This window comes from Anser anser (genome assembly GCF_964211835.1).
Source record: "Anser anser genome assembly, chromosome: 22".
NCBI classification, from domain to species: Eukaryota; Metazoa; Chordata; class Aves; order Anseriformes; family Anatidae; genus Anser; species Anser anser.
In genome coordinates this window covers 6866696-6885309 of record NC_139743.1, presented here as the reverse complement: position 1 = coordinate 6885309, position 18614 = coordinate 6866696, and the positions used below count along the sequence as shown (strand labels likewise).

At 63.4% G+C, this 18614-nt stretch overlaps 1 protein-coding gene across 9 annotated transcripts in view; it reads right to left on the bottom strand.

Moving 5' to 3' along the window:
• The window catches only part of IGSF9B (immunoglobulin superfamily member 9B), a 53247-nt gene extending 34995 nt beyond the window's left edge, over nucleotides 1-18252 (bottom strand). For 5 of the 9 annotated variants that reach the window (XR_014574746.1, XR_014574747.1, XR_014574748.1 and 2 more), the window contains exons 1-8: nucleotides 17980-18252; nucleotides 10349-10546; nucleotides 9566-9712; nucleotides 7039-7190; nucleotides 5716-5833; nucleotides 4186-4327; nucleotides 3926-4071; nucleotides 1449-1591 (exon numbers count right to left, since the gene is read on the bottom strand). Coding sequence is in view for 6 of the 9 variants with exons in the window: in XM_083808648.1 (XP_083664774.1) it covers nucleotides 1449-1591; nucleotides 3926-4071; nucleotides 4186-4327; nucleotides 5716-5833; nucleotides 7039-7190; nucleotides 9566-9712; nucleotides 10349-10546; nucleotides 17980-18043 (1110 nt within the window). In the remaining 3 variants the exon portion in view is untranslated. The remainder of the gene's footprint in view (nucleotides 1-1448; nucleotides 1592-3925; nucleotides 4072-4185; nucleotides 4328-5715; nucleotides 5834-7038; nucleotides 7191-9565; nucleotides 9713-10348; nucleotides 10547-17979) is intronic. The other 4 variants (XM_083808644.1, XM_083808645.1, XM_083808646.1 and 1 more) reach the window with 2 other exon arrangements.
• Between the last annotated feature and the right edge of the window lie 362 nt (nucleotides 18253-18614).

Below are 18614 nucleotides of genomic sequence, written 5' to 3'. Positions count from 1 at the left end.
TAAACCCCGCGACGTGATTTATCCCTTCCAGGAGTAGATGCCTCAGCTCGAGCACAGACCCGTTTCCTGGAAGCACTGCTCTCTCTCCAAGGACTGCAAAAGCAGCCTGGATGACTAGTCCTCGACACCGGCATCAGCTCTGGAAATGTCTAAAATCAGGCGAGACAAATGCCACCCACGGAGCCCGAACACCCGGCGAGCTCCCGCCAGCAGCGGTGAGCAGGAGGTGAAGGCACAGCTTGTGCCTGCTCCCCAGGAAGGATTTCCCAGCCCTGAACACACCGATGACGCAGGGGTTTGTCTCGCTGATGCTTTCCTCCTTACATACAGTCAGGCTTCTTCAAGTGGCCCAACAGATTCAATGACAGTACCGTACCTCAGGTAAAACAGATGGGTTCAATGATCTTCATAGGTCCCTTCCAGCTGAACTATTCTATTGCAAAACACATGCCTAAAGGCACTGAAGATTTTTTTTTCTTTCAAAGCTCTCCTGTTTGGTGTTCATTAAAAAAGCCTCCTGTGACTCAGACTTCTGTCTCTTAACAAAAAAACCCACATCCTAAGAAGAGCAGCCACACAGCAAGGACCTCATAGGAAGGATGCCATGGCAGCAAGCACAGCAGCCTGCCCTCACCTCGCTATGTCTTGAGTAGACACATTAAAATCCCCCTCATCCCTTCACTCCCTCCTTTTTAAATGCATTCTTAAAATTAACTTAACAAAAGGAGCCATTTCGCCGGTGCGGGCGGGACATTTTGTGATAAACCTGAGCAGCTCACCGAGCACGGCCACAGCCGGGTTTTCCCTGGCCAGAGTAAGGCCAAGCCCCAGCTCACACCTTTTGTAAACTGGGGGGTGGACCAGGAGCCTCCACTCAGGCTCTTTGGCACCCCACGGAAGGGGAACACAGCCCTGCTGGGCCCTGGGGAGACCAAGGGCTGAGGGCCCCCAAACCTGGTGGCACCAAGATGACCCCACACGAGAAGCCGCGGGCACCAGCGACCAAGAACCCGCACGGGCAGCAGGTTTAAACCAAGGGAAAACTCCAGATCGTTAATATTTAAAGAAAAAAAAATTAAAATACTGAGTGTTTTCCTTAAATATTTAATGGCTAATATCCTTGCTGAGACTATCAAAGCACGATTACAGGAAGACAGAGACTTGTTAAAAGGGTCTTTTAACCATTAGGTGCCCTTGGAAGAAAACAGGGCCATCGGAAGGTCATTTCAGAGGTCTGGGAGATTCAGACAGCACGTCTACAGGCGCCGTGGGCTCCCCGAAGGAACCTGAATTAACTCAGCCCAAGCTGCTCTGGTGGGGAAAAAACAGTGTCAGCCCACCCAGGGGCTTTCTCCTCCCTGGACACGAAGGCTGGGGCTCAGCAGCTCGGGTGGAGGACAGCACGGACACCCCTTACCCTCATCCCCCCCTCCCCGCTGCTCCCTCACCTTCTCGACGCGCAGGGGCCGGCCGTCCTTGTTCCACTTGACCAGCGTGACGGGGGGCTCTGCCTCCACGGGGCAGCGGATGTACCCGTGTATCCCGATGGGAACGTAGATGACGGGGGGCATGTTCACCACGCGGGCAGGATCTGGGAGAGCAGCACCAGGTTAACACCGGGAAGGAGCCCGTCTCCCTCCCCACCCGGCTGCGGAGGACCAATACTGCTCGTGCAAGGAGTCCAAACCCCGAATACGAGTCCAAATCCCCTAAATGCGAGTCCAAACCCCAAATGCTCCTAAGTCTCCCGCCAGCTGATATCTTCGGGCTCACACTCGCATCCACTGCAACAGCTGGAGTTTCTGGGGGGCTTTATTTGCACGCAGTGGGTTCCTATCTGGAGCTCATTAAGAGCTGCGCTTCATTAAAAGCCGCATTTAAAAGGCAGCACCAAACACCCGTTCCCACACCCCGAGCGACACCGCCCTGCAGCCCGCTCTCGCCAGAAGGAAAAAAAGGCTGTGGGCAAGCCTGGAGGCGCCTCCCAAGGCGACGACAACGCTTCTGTTCCTCCTGCTGTGTACAGGGGAAACAACTCCAACCCAGCAAACAAAAACTGTTCCAACCCCAGCACCCTAAAACACACCAAGGGCAGCAGCCGAGACCGCGAAGGGACCTGCGGTCAGGCCAGCGTGAGCCGCTTCCCTCCTATTTGTTTGTACTCGCAGCCCATGCCTAATTGAGGCTGGGTTGCGTGGAAAAAATCAGCCACCTCCACCCTTCCAAATAGGATGCAAAAAAGCTTAAAATATGTATCTAACCTCCCCACGTTTCACCACCCACGCAGCAAGACGTCTCGCAATCCTCAAGTCTAGAACGTGTCATTAACAGCGCTTCTAAGAGCTTTTTAATTAAATGCGAGTGGGTTGGAGAGAACCTAGACTTTCTTTAATAAGAAGCTTTTAAAAAAAAAAAGTTACTTCTAATAAGGAGAGCGAGTATTTCTACAACTCTCGTCTAGACACCAGCAGCACAAGGTTACGGGAAAATCCTAACGGGGCTTACGCTGCGCTGGGGAAGGAAATCGTTTTTTTGGGGTGCGGCGTCCCCGTGCTGCTGATGCACAGAGGCAAAGCTCGGGGTAAAACTACGAGGTTGGGATGGAAGGGATGGGTGACGGGGGGACGCAGGGCCCAGGATGTGCAGATCTGTCCCCTCTGCGCTAGGGCAAGGGTATCCGCGAGAGAAAACCCAGAGGGGAAGAGAAATCTCATCCTGCAACTGAGGAGAACACATAAAAGTCAATGAGAAAAATTCATTGTGGCTTCTCTGGCCAAAGAGGGGGCTCAGAACCGTTCCAGCTCCAGTTTGCTGAAAGCCTACCCCAAAGTTAAGGGAAAAATAAAAAGAGTTCAGGGTTATTAAAGCCTGACACCAGAATTAAGACCCCTCACTGGAGCTTTTTTGAGGTAAAAGCACCCAAGCTCGGGAGCCGTGCAAGTTTGCAAAGCTGTGTGCACCGGATGGCAAACGCGACCCCAACAGCTCCCCAAAACCTCCTGCTGCCACGGGGCACCCCAGCACTGGCCCCATAACCCAGATTAGGGAGCAGCATGCACGGGACCGGCTTAGGAAAATGTAATCAAGGGGTGGGGCAGCCGGGGAGGAGGTAATGGGATAGAGAGGCTCCCTGCGAGGTCAGCAGGAACCCTGCCGCCGTCCTCCCGGCCGCATCCTGCCCCTTTTCCCGTGCCCTAAGGGAGCGCACAGGACCGCCAGCCCCAGCGCCCCGCGGACGTGGGGGTTTTCACTAACAGGCAGCTCCCAGCGGTGGGCCTGTAGTCACAGGCTGAAAGGTCTTCAGAAACCGAGCTCCAAGCCCCGTTTGTTCGAGCCTATCTTTCATAATAAAATAAAATCACTGCAGCCTTTTACAGCAGAGCAATATTGCAATTGCAGACTGCAGAAATTTGGGCCATTACTGTCGAATGCCATAGGATGCTGGTGGCAAACTACCCATTAAAGCAGGGGGAGCCGGAAAGAACAAGCGTGGGAAGAAACGCTCCTTTCAGAGCTGTTCCCCTCCGTTTGTTTAGATCAGTTACCGCCTGAAATTATTACACGCAGCCCTACAAATTCACAGAAAACCACGTCACAGCAACGAGCCCCCACGACAAATACCGAGAAATAAAGCGGGGATTTGATATTAAGAGCCCTGATGGGGTGTTTGCAGGGACAACAAAAGGGAACAGAGCCCTGGGAGCGCCCACGAGATGCCCGCCCTCATTAAAAGGAGCGAAATCCCTTCTGCCCGGGGTGGTGGCACCCAGCACGGAGCCACCCAAAGGCTGCTGCCCAAGCCTCCCAGTCCCCCTGTGGGTCGTACTGGGATGGCAGCACCTCCGGGCTGGCTCAGAGCCAGGCGTCCCCACCCCATCCAGCACGTGCTCATCCATCAGGACTTGGCCCTGCTTCCCACACTCACACTGCACCGTCAGGTAGGCGGAGGCGGATGGCGAGCGGCCCAGGCTGTTGCTCGGGATGCAGGTGTATTTTCCAGCATCCTCTGGCTTCACCCGGAAAATGATCAGCGTCCCGTCAATCAGGATCCGCACCCGCAGCTTCAGGTCGCTGCGAGAGACCAGGGGAGGAGAGGTGAGGGGGGGGAGAAAGCCGGAGGAGGAGCAGCAGGGAGCGAGGGCAGCCCCGGCGCAGGACGAGGGGAAGGCGCCGTCCCAAACTCACTTCTTGAAGTAGACGTTCTCCTCCTCCCAGTACCACAGGTAGGTGAGGTTCCCTGGGTACGCCTCGGCCTGGCAGGTGAACAGCGCATCCTGGGAGATGTTGACCGTGATGTTCTCCGGAGGGGAAACGATGAAGGGTGGGCCTGGGGATGGAGAGCAAGCGTCACCCCCGTGGGGACATGGGCTGGAGCCAGCATCCTCCCAAACGTGCCCAATGTGCCGTGGGGGACCCCATCCCACAGGACAGCGGGGCTGTCCCAAGGGGCACGGCAGTCCTGGGGTCCATCCCTGCACCCTCAGAGCTCCGCTGCCTCTCCCTGGGCACACAGGCTCCCACCTCTCTCAATCCCGAGCACATTTCCTTGGTCTCACCACCCGCAGGAACAACCCAGGGGAAAAGAGCAAGCTGCCCAGACACAGCGGCGAGGGGCACGGCTCGCTGCCTGGGCGCACAGCGGAGCGCAGGACACCTCCAGCTCCTCTCTCTGCCGGTAGCTGTTGACCTAATTAAAGGTTGATTTAATAAAAGAGGGAGCCGAGCGCCGAGGAGCGGGAGGCCGGCCATGCATCACCGCTATCTGACGAGGCGCTTTGTGACATGCTCAATCTTTCCCCGCTTTCCAAACAAAACCGAGCTGCAATCAGGGCCCGGCTGCTAATCGGCACAGCTGCTCCAGCAAGCTGACAGCCCGGCCACCGGGGTGCCCCAATTACGTGGATTTCTCTGCCCTACAAACAGGACACAAAGCATCGGGCACCGGGCACGGTGCCGGCGAGTCATTTCGGCCCTGGCTTTAACAGCTCCATCCCGGTCCCCCCCAAAATCTCCTGCCACATCCGTGCTGGGGACGAGGGGGATGGAGGCACACGCCGTGGGGACCGTGCCGGTGCTGGCCGGGTGCCCAGCCCGGCCGCTTCCGCAGGAGGCGGCACCGGCCGTAATCCTGCTCCCCGTGCCGTCGGATGAGCTGGCAGGCTCTGATGTTATTTAAACGTCTGGGGTTTGGGCTTCATTTCCTTGTTTATTTATTGATGGCGTTTTTAATGGAAGGCTGCGGGCAGGAGGGGTGGCAGCCTGCTGCGGCCAAGGCGTGCCGGGGACCGGCCCGGGGCTGCACCACCCGCTGCTCGGGGTCCCCGCCGTGCCATGGGGAGGCGGCTGGGGTGCTCCCGGGGATAATTCTGCAGTGGCACAGCCCTAACATCATCCCTAATGCACCCACATGGCCCCGAGCACATCAGGGCACCGTCAGAGCCCTCCTCGCCTCCTCCCAGCACCATCCCCAAACCCTCCTGTCGGTCGCTTTATTTGTCCCCAACCTCCAGCCAGCCCAGGACCAGCACCAGAAGGTGTCTTGGGATCAGCCGGATGCAGGCAAGCCCCTTCCCCACGAACAAAGCGGGATGTATCAGGGCAATCCGCCCTCTCCCAGCTCCCAGAACCACGGAGACACAGTGCATTCAGTGACTCCCCCCCCAGCCCCCCGGGGACACAGAAGACAACCCCGCAGGCACCGCGTGGGGATCCTACCTTGGACGAGCAGGCGCGTGGTGTGCACGGCCTCCCCCTGGATGCTGTAGGCTCGGCAGGTGTAGGCACCCCTGTCCTCCCGACTGATCGAGAGCACCGTCAGGCTGCCGTCGCTCACCTGGGGAACAGGAGGGGACCCTGGAGCACGTGGGGACCCCACGGGGACCCCCCCGGCACGGGGACGCTGGCTCCCTCCCCGCTTCCTCAAGGGCAGGGAGGGTGGAGATGGAGAAGAGCCGCGGCTGCTGCTAGAGCCGGCTGAGAAATGGGCTTCCCCAACTCTGCAAGACTTCGATATTAATAAACCAACACACGCGCTGCTGCTCGACGCCAAGGGGGGGAAAAAAATAAATAAAAAAAACCCTTGCAACGTATTCGTCTCCTGCAGGAGTGACTGACGCACAGCAGACTCCAAACTGCTCCGCTCCTGCCAAACGCCTCGCAACAAGCCGTGCTCTGCTCTGCAATGAGCGGGGAGTCCCACGGGAGGATCCCTGCCTGCCCCGATCCCACAGGACCCGCACCGTGTCCCCAGGGAGCGGCCGAGCCCCGCTGCAATCAGGGCCTGGGGACGTGCAGGGGGCATAAAAGCCAAGCAGCTCCCCGCGGGCAGCGGCACCCGCGTCCCATGGGCACGGTGAGACCCACGGCCCCGCACAAGCCGCCAGCCCCAGCCTGGCCCCACAACGCTGCCCCACAGCCCCACAAGTGGCCAAATCCCCATCGGGACCCCGGGGACACGGCAAAAAAGGGCCGGGGAGCGTCACCCCCAGGGGCTGCAGCATCCCCCCCAAGCAAGCGAGAGCCGCGCTCCCAGGCAGGCTCCCTCCCCGCCGCTCACTCTGCCTCATCCTTCTATTTCAATTAGTAACAAATGATTCCTAATTACTCTCATTAGTGCCTGCGCTGATTCCAATGCCTGATTTACCAATTACGGCTCGGGTGGAATCGCTGCCTGGGAGAGGAGTGGGAGCCTCTGGGATGGGAAACGGGTCCTGGGGCGGGGAAAGCCCCCCCTGCCCGAACCGTCCCCCTTCTCCCCCTCACAGCCACCACGTTCCCAAGGCGTAGCCCCCACCCAAAACCCAGGGGGGGGTCCAGCAGAGCCCCCAGCAGCCCCACCACCAGAAAACCCCTCTCCCACGGCCAAGAAGCAGGGAGAAGAGCTGAGAAAGCAAGGCTGGCTGCAGACACGCCGCAGCTGCCACCACCACGTTGTCACCCATCCTGTCCCTGATTTAAGGGACACGTGGGGGGGGTCCGTGGGGCGCCACCCCCCGCTCCGTGCAGCTGGGCCAGGCTGCTTCCCCGCCACGCACCTACCTGGTACTTGCTGCTGGCAGCCAGCAGCTCTCCCTCTCTCAGCCAGGTGACGATGGGCTTGGGGTTCCCGAATGCCATGCAGGTCAGGGTGACGCTGCTGCCTTCCTTCGCCTCCACGTACTGCGGCGGCGTCTCCGTGAAGGTGGGGGGAGCTGGGGGGGCAGAGGGAGACCCCGTCACCCCCCCGGTCCCACGCGCTGTCAGCCTCGTGGTGGCACGGTGACGGAGTTGGGGCGGCCACACGCAAGCTGGGGACACCCCACGAGCCCCCACGTCCCCAAAAGGGGGCTCCGAAATGCAAACGGGGCTCAGGCTGCGGGGACAGCAACGTCACAGGGGCTGTCCCCACCGTGCCCTACAGCCCAGCGGTCAAGGGGAGAGCCAGAAACCCCTGGAGGGCACCCCAGGGCGCCAGCCCCTTCCACACCCTCCTCCCCAGTGGCTCCATGTGCAGCCTTCCCCCCCTATTCCCATCACACATTAACTTGCTATTGTCAAAACATAAGAAAACACCGCAGTGCAGATCGAAAGGCTCCTTTCTGATTAAAGAGGCTGGCAGGATTACAGCCCGCCCCTAATTACCAGCAGTTGTTAAAGCCCACTTTCGAGGAAGACAGGTTGGCAATTTAATCTGCTCGGAAAAAAAAAAGAATTATATTTTGTGTCTCCCAAAATGATTTTTTTTTATTTCCCCCCTAAGAAAATTAAGCATCCTAATGCGCCGGGGGAAAGCCACAGCCCTCCCCCTGAAAGCTGTTTCCTGGGCCTGGAGGATTACGGTTATTATTTCGTTATTAAACCCGCGTGTGCCCAATAAAACCCATTTTGAGACCCCTCCGTGCAGGGACGGGATGCTCGGAGTAGCCCGGGACGCTGCAGGCACCACCCAGCAGCTCCCAGGCACCCCAGAGCCCTTCGGGGCTGGGCAGGGAGGAGGATATAAAACCAGCCGGTGGCAAACCAGGAGCTGGCCAGCCTGCAGCTCTGCAGGGGTTTTTTTTTTTTTTTTAATCAAGGCTCAGGTCCCTGCCACCGCCCTGCGCAGCCCAAGGGCATTCCCCAAGCGCTCCCAGCCCCTTTGCAGGATCCTCTCCTCCTCCTGCACCTCGCCCGGGCGGCTGGAGCATGAAGCCAGCCCCACCAGCCACCAGAGCCGCCTTCCTCCCTTTTTCCCCACGCTCCTCCTCCTCCTCCTTCCTCCCTCCCTTCCCAAGCTCTCCGAGCACACCAGCAGCTCAGCCCCGCGTCGCAGGGGAGCAGGCAAGGACGGAGCTGCTGCGCTCCCCGCCACCACGAGCCCTGCTTGCGCAGCTCCTTCCCGCTAATTGGGCTCAATTAGGCAGCTCTGCACCGCGCCGCAGCCCCAGCGTCCCCCCCCCCAAAGGTTAAATAAATCGCTCAAGGTCGGGCACGGCGGCGGCGAGGAGCTGGCAGCGCCCCACGGCCGCGTCCTGCTTCAAAGCGTGGCTGCCGCTAAAAATAAAGACGTCTCCCGACGTGGAAGACGACAAATTGCTAATTAGTTTAATGCGCGGCGCTAATAAAATGAAAAAGTAATTGGAGTAAATCTGAATTCGGAGAAAACAAAGATTTGATTTTCTGATCTGTTTGTTAAGAGGAGATGCGGCCCCAGCCCTGCTTCTTGATGTCTTTTCCTTTAAACAAGCTTGGCGTAATTAAACTGCGTGATTGCTAATAAAAGTTTGTCCCTTCTGTAAGCAGAGTTCCTGCTTGGAGCTGGCCTGGACGGCTTCTCATTAGTTTAGGAGGTGCAGATGCAATCGAGGTCCAGCGTGAGTCAGAAATCAAAGGGAAAACCGCCCCAGCCCTGCAGCAATCCTGCGCCTGGCACGGCTGCGCCGGGGCCTTCTGTCCTCCCTGGACAAGGCATCAACCTAGGGAACGGCCCCAAACCACGGCAGTGACGGTGACAGGGACCTGGCCTTTGCTCCGCACGTGCCCTGGCACTGCTGCCCAGCACCATCTGCGGCTCTGCGGGTGCTGGGTGCCCTCCCGCACCGCCCTCTGCCAAGTCCCAGCCCCGGCAGCCTGTGCGGTCGGGCTTGCCAAACCTGGAGGGCTCGTTACCATCCTCGTTACCTATCAGGACTAGAAAGCCACGCACAAAATCACACCCTGCAGCCCAGCTCAACAAGCAGCACCATCCTCATGCACCGCCGTGAAACGCCAGCGCTGCAAGGACGCAAGGCCCCTCACCATGGGGATGTGAACAGGGTGGGCAAGCGACGGATGCTAATTTTGACCCCAAGTCCCAGTGTAAGAGCAGCCCTGCCCTCCTCCCGGCACCCACAGCACACTCATCCCCTATCCATCACCACCCCTTTTGGCTCAGCTCATCCGCAGACCACTCCCAGCACTACTGCGCTCTCCGAGCGCACAGCACCCCGCCGCATCCCACCCCACGGGCCACCCCCGGAACGGAGCAGCGACACCGGCGCCGAAACGGGCTGGATGTAGAGCTGCCCACGAACCCTGAGCCCGCCCCGCGCCGCTGTTTGGGACTCACCGTTGACCGTGAGGTGCACCCAGCTGCCGTTGTGGAAGGTGTCGTACTGCTGGTCCAGCATCAGCACCTTGCACTCGTACCAGCCTTGGTCCTCGGAGCGCACCTGCTCAATGCGCAGGGACGCCTTGTCGTGCAGGCTGGCCCTGCCTGCGGGGGGGAGAGGGCACAGCCCATCAGCTCTGCGGCCCCCGGACCCCTCATCCCTCACCGGCTGCCCCAACCCCACAAACGCATCCTTACGGGGGATATCTCAACCCGCTGCAAACACCAAAATCGGGCTCCCCAAGGCAGCAGCACGTGGCGATGGGTCTACCCCAGCGGGCCGCCCCCAGCCCTCAGAGGTGCCACCAGAAGCCACACGGGGAGGGTGACACGTGTTGGTGTGCAGCCACGTGGGCACTGCACCTCCAGCAGAGCCCTGCCACCTCCTCCTGGCCACCTCCACGGGGAGATGTCCCTGGGGTGGTCCGATCCCGTGCCCCGCTCCCCCGAGCATCCCCCGGGCTCGCAGCTGCTCCGGGGCGCAGCGGCAGCAGCCGCCGCCGCCACCACGCGTCACCCTGGGTTTCTCTGCCTCGGTTGCTCCCGTCCCACGCAGCCCAGCTGGCTTCCTAGTGCTGCTGCTTAATTAAAACCAACTGGGTGGAAAGAAAGCGATGAGAGGCAGAGCGCGCGCGGTTTCCTACGGAGGAGCAGATTGAGCAGAGCCGCGCGCTCGGCGGCACAGCACCGCTCACCTCGCGGCCCCCCGGCCCCCAAGCCCCGCGCCCCCCCCGGCCTCACCTGCATACCCCGGGTCGACATGGGGAGGGTAGAACCCGAACTTGATGAAGATGGGGATGGGGACGCCGAACTTGAACCACTCCACCACATAGGGAGGCGGCTGCCCCGTGAGCGGGTGGATAACGTCGCATCCCAGGATCACGCTCTCGCCAGCGCGAGCGGTCACAAACTCGGGCTCCTCCCTCGAGCCGAGGGCACCTGCAAGGGGAGGAAGGCAGAAATTGCGGCCATTGCAGGGGCTGAGCCTGCTGCCAACCACTGGACCCCCTTGGGAAAGCCCAAGTGCCAACCCCAAGGGCTCCCCCACCCCAAAAACCAGAAGCAAACCCGCTTGAACCCCCTCATCCTCCCCAAAAGCCACAGGAGTTTGGTGAGCAGGGCCAAGCATCCGCAGCTGTGGCATGCCCTGGGATGTGGCTGTCCCGCAGGAGCCATTCCAGGTGGGCCAGTCGCTGTCCCTGGGTGTCACCGAGAGCCCCAGGCTCGAAACTCGTCTGCGACTTCCACTCTGGCACCCCGCTTCTCCCCTGGCTGGAGCAATTAAACTCGCTGCTCTCAGCCTTCAGCCAAGGCTCTGCTCCACCCTGGCTGCATCTCCCAGCTCGGCTGCAGCCTGTTATCATCCTGCTCTTTTCATCAGCAGCAAAGCTCGGCACATTCCTCAGCCCAGCTTTCAAAAAGGGAGACAGGGAACCAGGGCAGGGAGGTGCCCGGCCCCGAATCGCCTCTTTCCTACGGCTTCACCCCCTGCAGAAAGGGAGCTCACGCCTTTGGAGGGGGGAGCAGCAGCAGTGAGAAAGCACCGGCACAGCCAGCACGAGGAGAAAAACCCAGGCTGGGCTTTCAGGGCTCCCTGCAACCCCAAAACATCGATATGACGGGGCTGGGGGGGTGGGTGGGGGTGGGCGATGCGGCACGGGGCTCCGCAGCAGCTCCACGCACCACCTCACGCCCCTTCCCTTCCTGCAGCACTGCAGGCTGGGGATTCCCGAAACTGCAGATGCGGGGTTTGGGCTGGCCGAGCACCTCTCCTCCGGTGCGTCGCGGCGGGGGGGGGGGGGGACCCCCTTTTTCCCCAAACATCCGCCAACACCCGGCCACTGCCCGCTCCCCGGGGGATGCTCGGGGAGGGATGCTCTGCTCGGGGAGGGATGCTCGGGGAGGGATGCTCGGGGAGGCACGTTCCCACTCCTCCGCGCCGCTCTTCGGGGCCGCCGGTGATTGGCGGCGAGTGACATCACCGCTTCCCCGCCGCGGGAGCCGAGCATCACCGGCTATTTTTGGCTCCGGCACAAGCGCGCACCACCGGCCGTGCCGTGCCGCCGTCCCTCCCGGTGTCCCGCGGGATGGGAGCTCCGCCGGCTGCACCCAGACCCCCCTCCGTGCGCCACAAAGCGGGTGCCCGGGGAGGACGGCAGCCCTCGGCCCTGCGTCAGGCCAGGCGTCCCCGCTCCCTGTGGCACCGGATTGCCGCTCGCAGGCAGAGGGGAGGGCGAAGGCATCGCGCCGCAAGCCGCTCGCGAGGAGCCTTTGCTGCATTGCACGCCCTCTGCTAGAGCTCATCCCTTGCTAGAGCTCATCCCTGCCACCGGGGTCCTGCCCGGCCCCATCCGTGCAGGCGGGGGGTGGTGGCGGGGACGGGGCCACCTTGGCCCCCTTCGCACCGCCCCGGTGGCACGCTCGCACCTCCCGGGCCTCCTTATCGCTGCATCGCCGATGAGCTCAGGCTTTCGCACCCTGTCAGCAGAGACAGCATCGGCTCTGCCCTGATGGTGAAGAGCTGCAAGGATCCGGCCCTGCCCCAGCAGCACCCCAGGAACCTCACCAGCACCCCCGGGACCTCGCCAGCACCCCCGGCTCCCCGGGCTGCCCTGACCTTGCACCCACCCGCGCGTGCCCGGCCGCGGCAGCAGGAGGGGACGGGTAGCAGAGCAGCCTTGGGATGCAGCCAGCCTCCCAGCAGGAGCAGAGATGGCACTGGGAGCACTGGGATTCCCCCCCCCCCGGCTGCCCACAGCCCCCCTGCGCCGAGCGGGGCCGGCAGCTGTCACGTGCAGCTCAAGAGCATCCAAGGACAGCGCTCGCCCTGCCTCCCCGGCGCGGGCGGCTGTCTCACCCCAGCGGGTCCCCAGCAACCCGCCGGGTGCCGCAGCATCGTCCACGACCTTCCAAGGGACAGTGTCCCCGCTTTCCGCCAGCGGCAGAGGACAAAACCTCCCCACCAACCCACCACCGAGGCAGCAGGGAGCAGCCAGCCCGAACCCCTTCGCTCCCCAGCTCCATCCCTAGCACCCCGCTCCTGCCCGAGCCCACAGGGGGAACGGGACGTTGATTTTCAGCTCCCAAAAGCCCAGCAGAGCATCGGTCTGCACACAGCTGAGCTTGCAGAGATACAGAAGCACGCTGCCCGTGAGGCTCACCACTGCCACACACCCAGACACCACGGGGACGGGCCCTGGGGAGCTCCTGCTTGGAAGCCGCTTGCTCCCGGGTCCCCCAAAGGTGACCCCAAACAGCTCCTGCCTCACCCAAAGGCCCAGCACTCACCGAACACCCACGGCCTGGGGATTGCAAGCGCCAGAACGTGCGTGGAGGAAAAATAGGTCAGTGCTGGCAGCTCGCAGCGCCGGTGTCCCCTCCGCAGGCCGGCGGGTGACGGCACGCGTGGCTGCGCTCAGCCCCACGCAGACAAAGCTGGGCGATGGGCAGCGCAGCAAACGAGCCCCCAGCATCCCCCAAATCAGCTCTGCTGCCTCCAAACCAGCACTCTTCCACCCAAAATGAAGGTCCCGGAGACGGGTTCCCCACTCCAGGGCTGAACGTCAAGGATGGGCACGCAGGAACCCCCCTCGTGTCCTTGCGTCCCCACTTCCAGAGGGGAATGGGGACAGCACCCAGCTCTGTGCCCATCAGGAAGCAATGGGGCACCCGTCGGGTCAGGGACAAGGGCTCTGCCCCTTCCCAACCCACAAACGCAGCCCAGGTGCTGCTCCCGACCCCGCTGCATTCAGGCTTCCCTTGACGCCCCAGCTCCTGAAAGCGTATAAATAATGGAGACTGCAGCTTTCCATTAAAAGAAGTGATTCTCACCCTCACATTTGTGGAGAAATGCTTGAAAACAACCCGCAGATGCCAGAAGAAACAGAGCACAAACAGAAAGGGTATTTTTAAACGCGCTTGATTTTCCCAGCCAAGTTCAGGGGGGTTCGAGACTTAACCTGCGGTTTCGAAACGGGGTCAGCAGCGAGAGCCACGGCGGGGATGCGAACCCCAAGTGCCCCCCCGGAGCAGTAGCTCACACCAAGCTGGGGGCGCTTTGTAAAGAAAAAACAAGCAATCAACAGGCTTCGTCATCAGAGCGGATCCAGGAAAAATAAAAGCACACAGTGTGCCAGGAGGCAAGAATACAAGATGTGGAGGTGGAGTTGAACACATCCCAACGGGAGAGGGAAGGCTGCCATCACGTAAGACGATGCCATCACGGGGCTCCCAACGAGGCTGGGGCCACCCAGATCCGGGCTTTCAATCCCTCCTGTCCCATAAAGAGGGAGGCAAAGCCATGGCGGCACGAGGCTTGGCTGTAAAAATGGGGGATATCCCTTTGGATGTGCTTGGAGGACCCACCCCATGAAGGATGGGAAGGATGGGGCCAGCAGAAAGCATCCCAGGGAAGAGCAGGGTCGCCCCAAGGACAAGCAGAGGCTGAGGAGCTCTGAAGAAGCCGGCGATGCTGGGCCAGGAGGGGCTGGCACCGGGACACCGGCTGGGGATGCAGCTCTGCAGGGCACGGGATGCACGCAGAAGGCAGAAAGCTGCAAGGAGCTGCTCGCTCCTCAATAAAACCACCCAGAGAGCCAGCCCAACCCTGCAAGCCACGAGCACGGCACCCCCCGTGCACCCAGGGGTGCTCGCAGCCCCCCGAGAGCATCCGCCTGTCTCCGTCCCCGGGCGGCCGCCACACAGCCCGCTCCCCTTCCCCCAGCTTCAAAGCTGCATCTGTTTTGTTTTTTTTTTCAGCCAGATTCCTGCGTTTTAAACCCGATTTTCCAGATGGACTGACTGCACCGCGCGGAGGTCAAGCGACTCGCCTCAAGGTCACGCAGGGAGAGGCGGCGGCGGCGCGGGATCAGCAGCTTGGCGGCGAGCTCGAACCCCGTCGTGGGGACAAGGGACAGCCCCGTGCAGCAGCCGGTGCCATCCCGAGCCCAGGTGCTGCCCCACGGCGATGACACCGCTGGGATGGTGCCCATCAGGCGCATCAGCACCCGTGGGTGCACACCCAACGCCGTGCCACCCATTGGGGGTGCAGGGATGAAGCGCACAAGGCGACCTGCCGGCGGTGACCGCACCGTCCCCATCGCCCCGGTGCCATCCCACCGGGAGGGATCGGAGCTGGGGCATCCCCGCGCTCGACACCAGCGGCCGGGCACCTCCCGGGAGCCATCTCCCAGCAACAACCAGCAGCTCCCCGAGCAGCCGCCGGAGCAGGAACGGCCCCGGGGGAGACCTGCTGCTGCATCTGGTGCCCGCGCACCCACGGCAGCCCCGCGCCCCGGTCCCACCGCCCCGCCGCTGTCACGGTCCTCCGGCTCATAACTCTGATGCGAGCACTCGGCGTGCTGACAGCCGAGCCGCCCGCCAGCAGCTCCTGAATCACGCTGTTCCTGGCTCAGGCAATCCTCCCACCAATGCCAGCCTCTCCAGCAGGAAGCAGGAGGAACGGAGTTGTTTTTCCGAGGCCAGCTGGTCACCGAGGGCCTCGGGCTCGGGAGACGCCTGCCGCAGGGAAGGGAAGGGAAGGAAAGGGAGAGAGGCTCCTCCATCCACACGGGAAGGGACCGCGCCGGCTGCTCACCCAGCTCCAGGGCCTCGCTGCCACCCTCCAGCAGGGAGGTGAACGCGCTGACCTGTCCTGCAGCAGCTCCGGAGGGGAACGCAGGCTTGCAGAGTCCTCCCAGCACGGGGGAAGCCGCATCGTCCAAGCCGAAAGGCAACCAAGCCAGAAAAGCATCACCGCGAGAATCCTCCGCTGAGCGCCACGGCGCACACGCCCCTCCCTGCCCTTCCATCCAACAGGTCAAGAGGAGCAAAAAATCCTCCAGGAAAGGACAAAAAAGGGGAACTGGGCCAAGCCCCCGCTGGCCAACGCAGGTGCCAAGCCAACCCCTTGCCAGGGAGGCGCGGGGAGAGCAGCGGCAGCCCGCGGGATGCAGCACCTGAGCGGCGGCACCGCCACGGGTAGGCACGTATCTCCCCGAGCCAAGGTCACCGCCACAGGCCGGGCGGCCCCCTCGATGGCAGCCTTGCCCAAAACCGAGCCACCCCTCGGCACGCCGTGCCCACGAGCATCTCTGCAACGCCGCACCGGTGGGAGACGGAGGAAAGCCCCAGCGTCACAGCGCCACGGGAACGCCGGGAGGATGGGCCCCCCCTAAACCTCCCCCCGACACCCACTCCCGACGCGCCCTGGCACGGGCACGTCCCCGCTCTCCTCCCCCATGCTGTAAGAGGGGATAACGTGCGCTCTCTGAGCGGATTAACGCCTGGAAAGCCCTCGGAGAGCCTCGCCAGGCCGGGGGACTGCCCGGGGAAAGCAGGGCTGCAAGGCACCGTGCTTCTGCCCAGCTCCGCAAGGAGGAGGAGGAGGCAGGGGGAGGAAGGCCACCTCTCCCAGCAAGGCAGGGAGGGTTGAAACCGAGCCTGGGGGTGTCAAAAACAGCATCGTGTTCAGCGTGCAGAGGGAGATCTCAGCCTGAGAGCATCGCCAGCCTGGCAGGACAGCGCACCGCAGCCCTGGCTCGCTCTGCCCGCACGCCCAGGGCGCAGTGACTCAGGACGGACACACCGCGGGGACGGCACCGCAGCGGCCACCGCAGCAGAGCCCGGCACGGGGCAGAGCCACGCAGCACTCCCAGGGGACGCCCACGGCCCCCAGGACACCAGCAGACCCACGGGGCGCTGCCACCAGCCAGGCGGCTCGGCACACGCCGCAGGCTCCCTCCCCGCAGCCACATCCCCTGCAAACATCATCTCCAGTCGGTGCTGAGCGATGCGGGGTGACAGCCACCCACTTGTGTCCCTGCTTCCCGCCCCTCCACCAGGGTCCCCAACACCCTACACCCCCACCACGGTGCTTAGGAGGAATTGGGGGGGGGGGGGGGGGGGGGGGGAGGGACGCCACCCCCACCATAAAACCCCTGCTCTCCTGCTCCAGCCCCTGCTTTGGGGTGATGGGGGCGCGCGGCACCGCAGCGCCCGCTTGCTCCCCATCCCCGCGCCGTGTCCCCGCGGGGGACGCGCTGGCCCGCAGCGCCCCCTCGCCCGCCGCGCGCGGCGCCCACCCACGCATTACTCACGGCACACTCATTCATCACGTACGCGCCTCGCCGTACGCGCGCCCCTGCAGCCCACCCTGCCGGGGGGCCCCAACCCCATTAGGGCAGCCCCATCCCGACCCCAATCCCACACGTACCCACTGGGGGGGAGCCCCACGGGTGGGCTGCGGTGCGCCCGGGGGCTGGGGAGCCCGGCGGGGCTGGGAGCCGGTGCTGCAGCAGCAGGAGAGCGCAGGCAGCTTGCAGCTCACCTGCTACCTGCGGGGATGGCTGGGGGCTGGCGGCTGACAGGAGGGAAGGCAGAGCAGGAAAAGCAGGGTGATCCCCTGCTGCTGTCTCCTTCCTGACCTTGGACAACCCTGCGCCTCACTTTACCCTGGTTGGTGCTGCAGCCACCCCGGGAGGGGAGGAGGAAGGATGCCTTCCCCGGGGCAGGGACGTCGGGGGGACAAAATCACCCCCAAAGGCTGCAGAAGGGAGCGCTGACCTCGCCAGGGTACTGCAGGGGAAGCAGAGAGGGCAGGCACCGAATCCCCTCTGCGTTTCTCCTCGCTCTCCCAGCCTACCCTTGCACAGCCCTGCGGAGAAGGGCGAGCTCCGTCCCGCTCCCCAGGGAGGCTGGAAGGGAAAAAAAAAAAAAGGTGGGGAGCAAGAGACCCCCCGGGGGGACAGGCACCCCCCTGGGACACCCGGCCGGCCGCGTCCCCGCGCGAGGACTCTCCCCGACCAACTTCTTCCGAAGCGAATTTCCGAGCGCGGGGCGCGGACGCAGGCACACACGCAGCGCCCGCAGCACCCCGGCGCCCGCAGCGCAGCTCGGCGCTGCTGCTGCCTCCCCAACTCCCCGACCCGCAGCCGCTGCCCTCCGGGGAGGTCACCGCAAAAACGGGGGGTGCCTCCAGGAGACGCGCCGGGCGCGAAGCCCTGACAGCACACAGCCCCTCTATTTTATTTTATTTTTTTAATTTTTTTTCCTCCTTTTTTTTTTTCCCTAAAAGGGGGGGAATAAAAAAAAAAGCACCGAGCCCCCCCCACCGCGCCCGGCGCTCGCCAGGCACCAGCGCCGAGGGGAAACCGGCCCCGTGCCGAGCCGCGAGCACCGCCCCGCACCGCACCGCACCGCACCGCCGGGGCGCGCTCCCCCCGCCCCCCCCCGCCCCAAAACCCCGCCGCACGCCGCGGGGCGAGCCCGGGGCGCAAAACCCCGGCGCGATCCGGGCGCAAACCCCCCGGTGCAACCCCCCCCCGCTCCCAACCGGTGCATGCAAGGACCCCCCCCCCCCCCCGCACGCTCACCTTGCACGGGCACCCCGCGGGCGCCGAGCACACTTGCAACCCAAGCGGCCACATACCAAATCATAGTACTACCGGCCCCCGGTGCGCCGCATCTTCCGCCCGCCGGGCGGCCCGGCCGGGGCGGGGCGGGTTTGGCCGGGCCGGGACAGGGCTCCCCGGGGCCGGTGGGGCCGGAGGGGGCGGCTCAGGGCCGGCCGCCGCCCGCCGCCGCTCCCATCCCGCCGCTGCCGGTGCCGGTGCCGCACCTGCCTCCGCCGCCCGGCGCGGGGGGCGCAGCCTAACCCCGGCCCCTTTAGCCGCTCGGTGCCGCCCCCGCCGGCCCGCCATTGGCCCGGCCCCCGGCGGAGTGGGCGGTGATTGGTCGGGGGGGGGGGGGGGGCCGGTTCAAGGTGGGTTGGCTGGTGCGCGCGCGCGCGCTCCGCGCCCCCCCCCCCCCCCCCCCCAAGTGCGCCGCAGTGTGGTGCGCAGTGCCCGGGCCGTGCGGGGCCGGGGCCCCCCCGTGTCCCCTGCTGCCCCCCCCCGTCCCAAATTTGTCCCCTCTGGACCCGGCTGTGTCCCCTCCTGGCCCCAAAGGCGTCCTCTGCGTCCCCAGATGTGTCCCCTCTGTCCCCAGATGTGCCCTCCACCCCCAAATC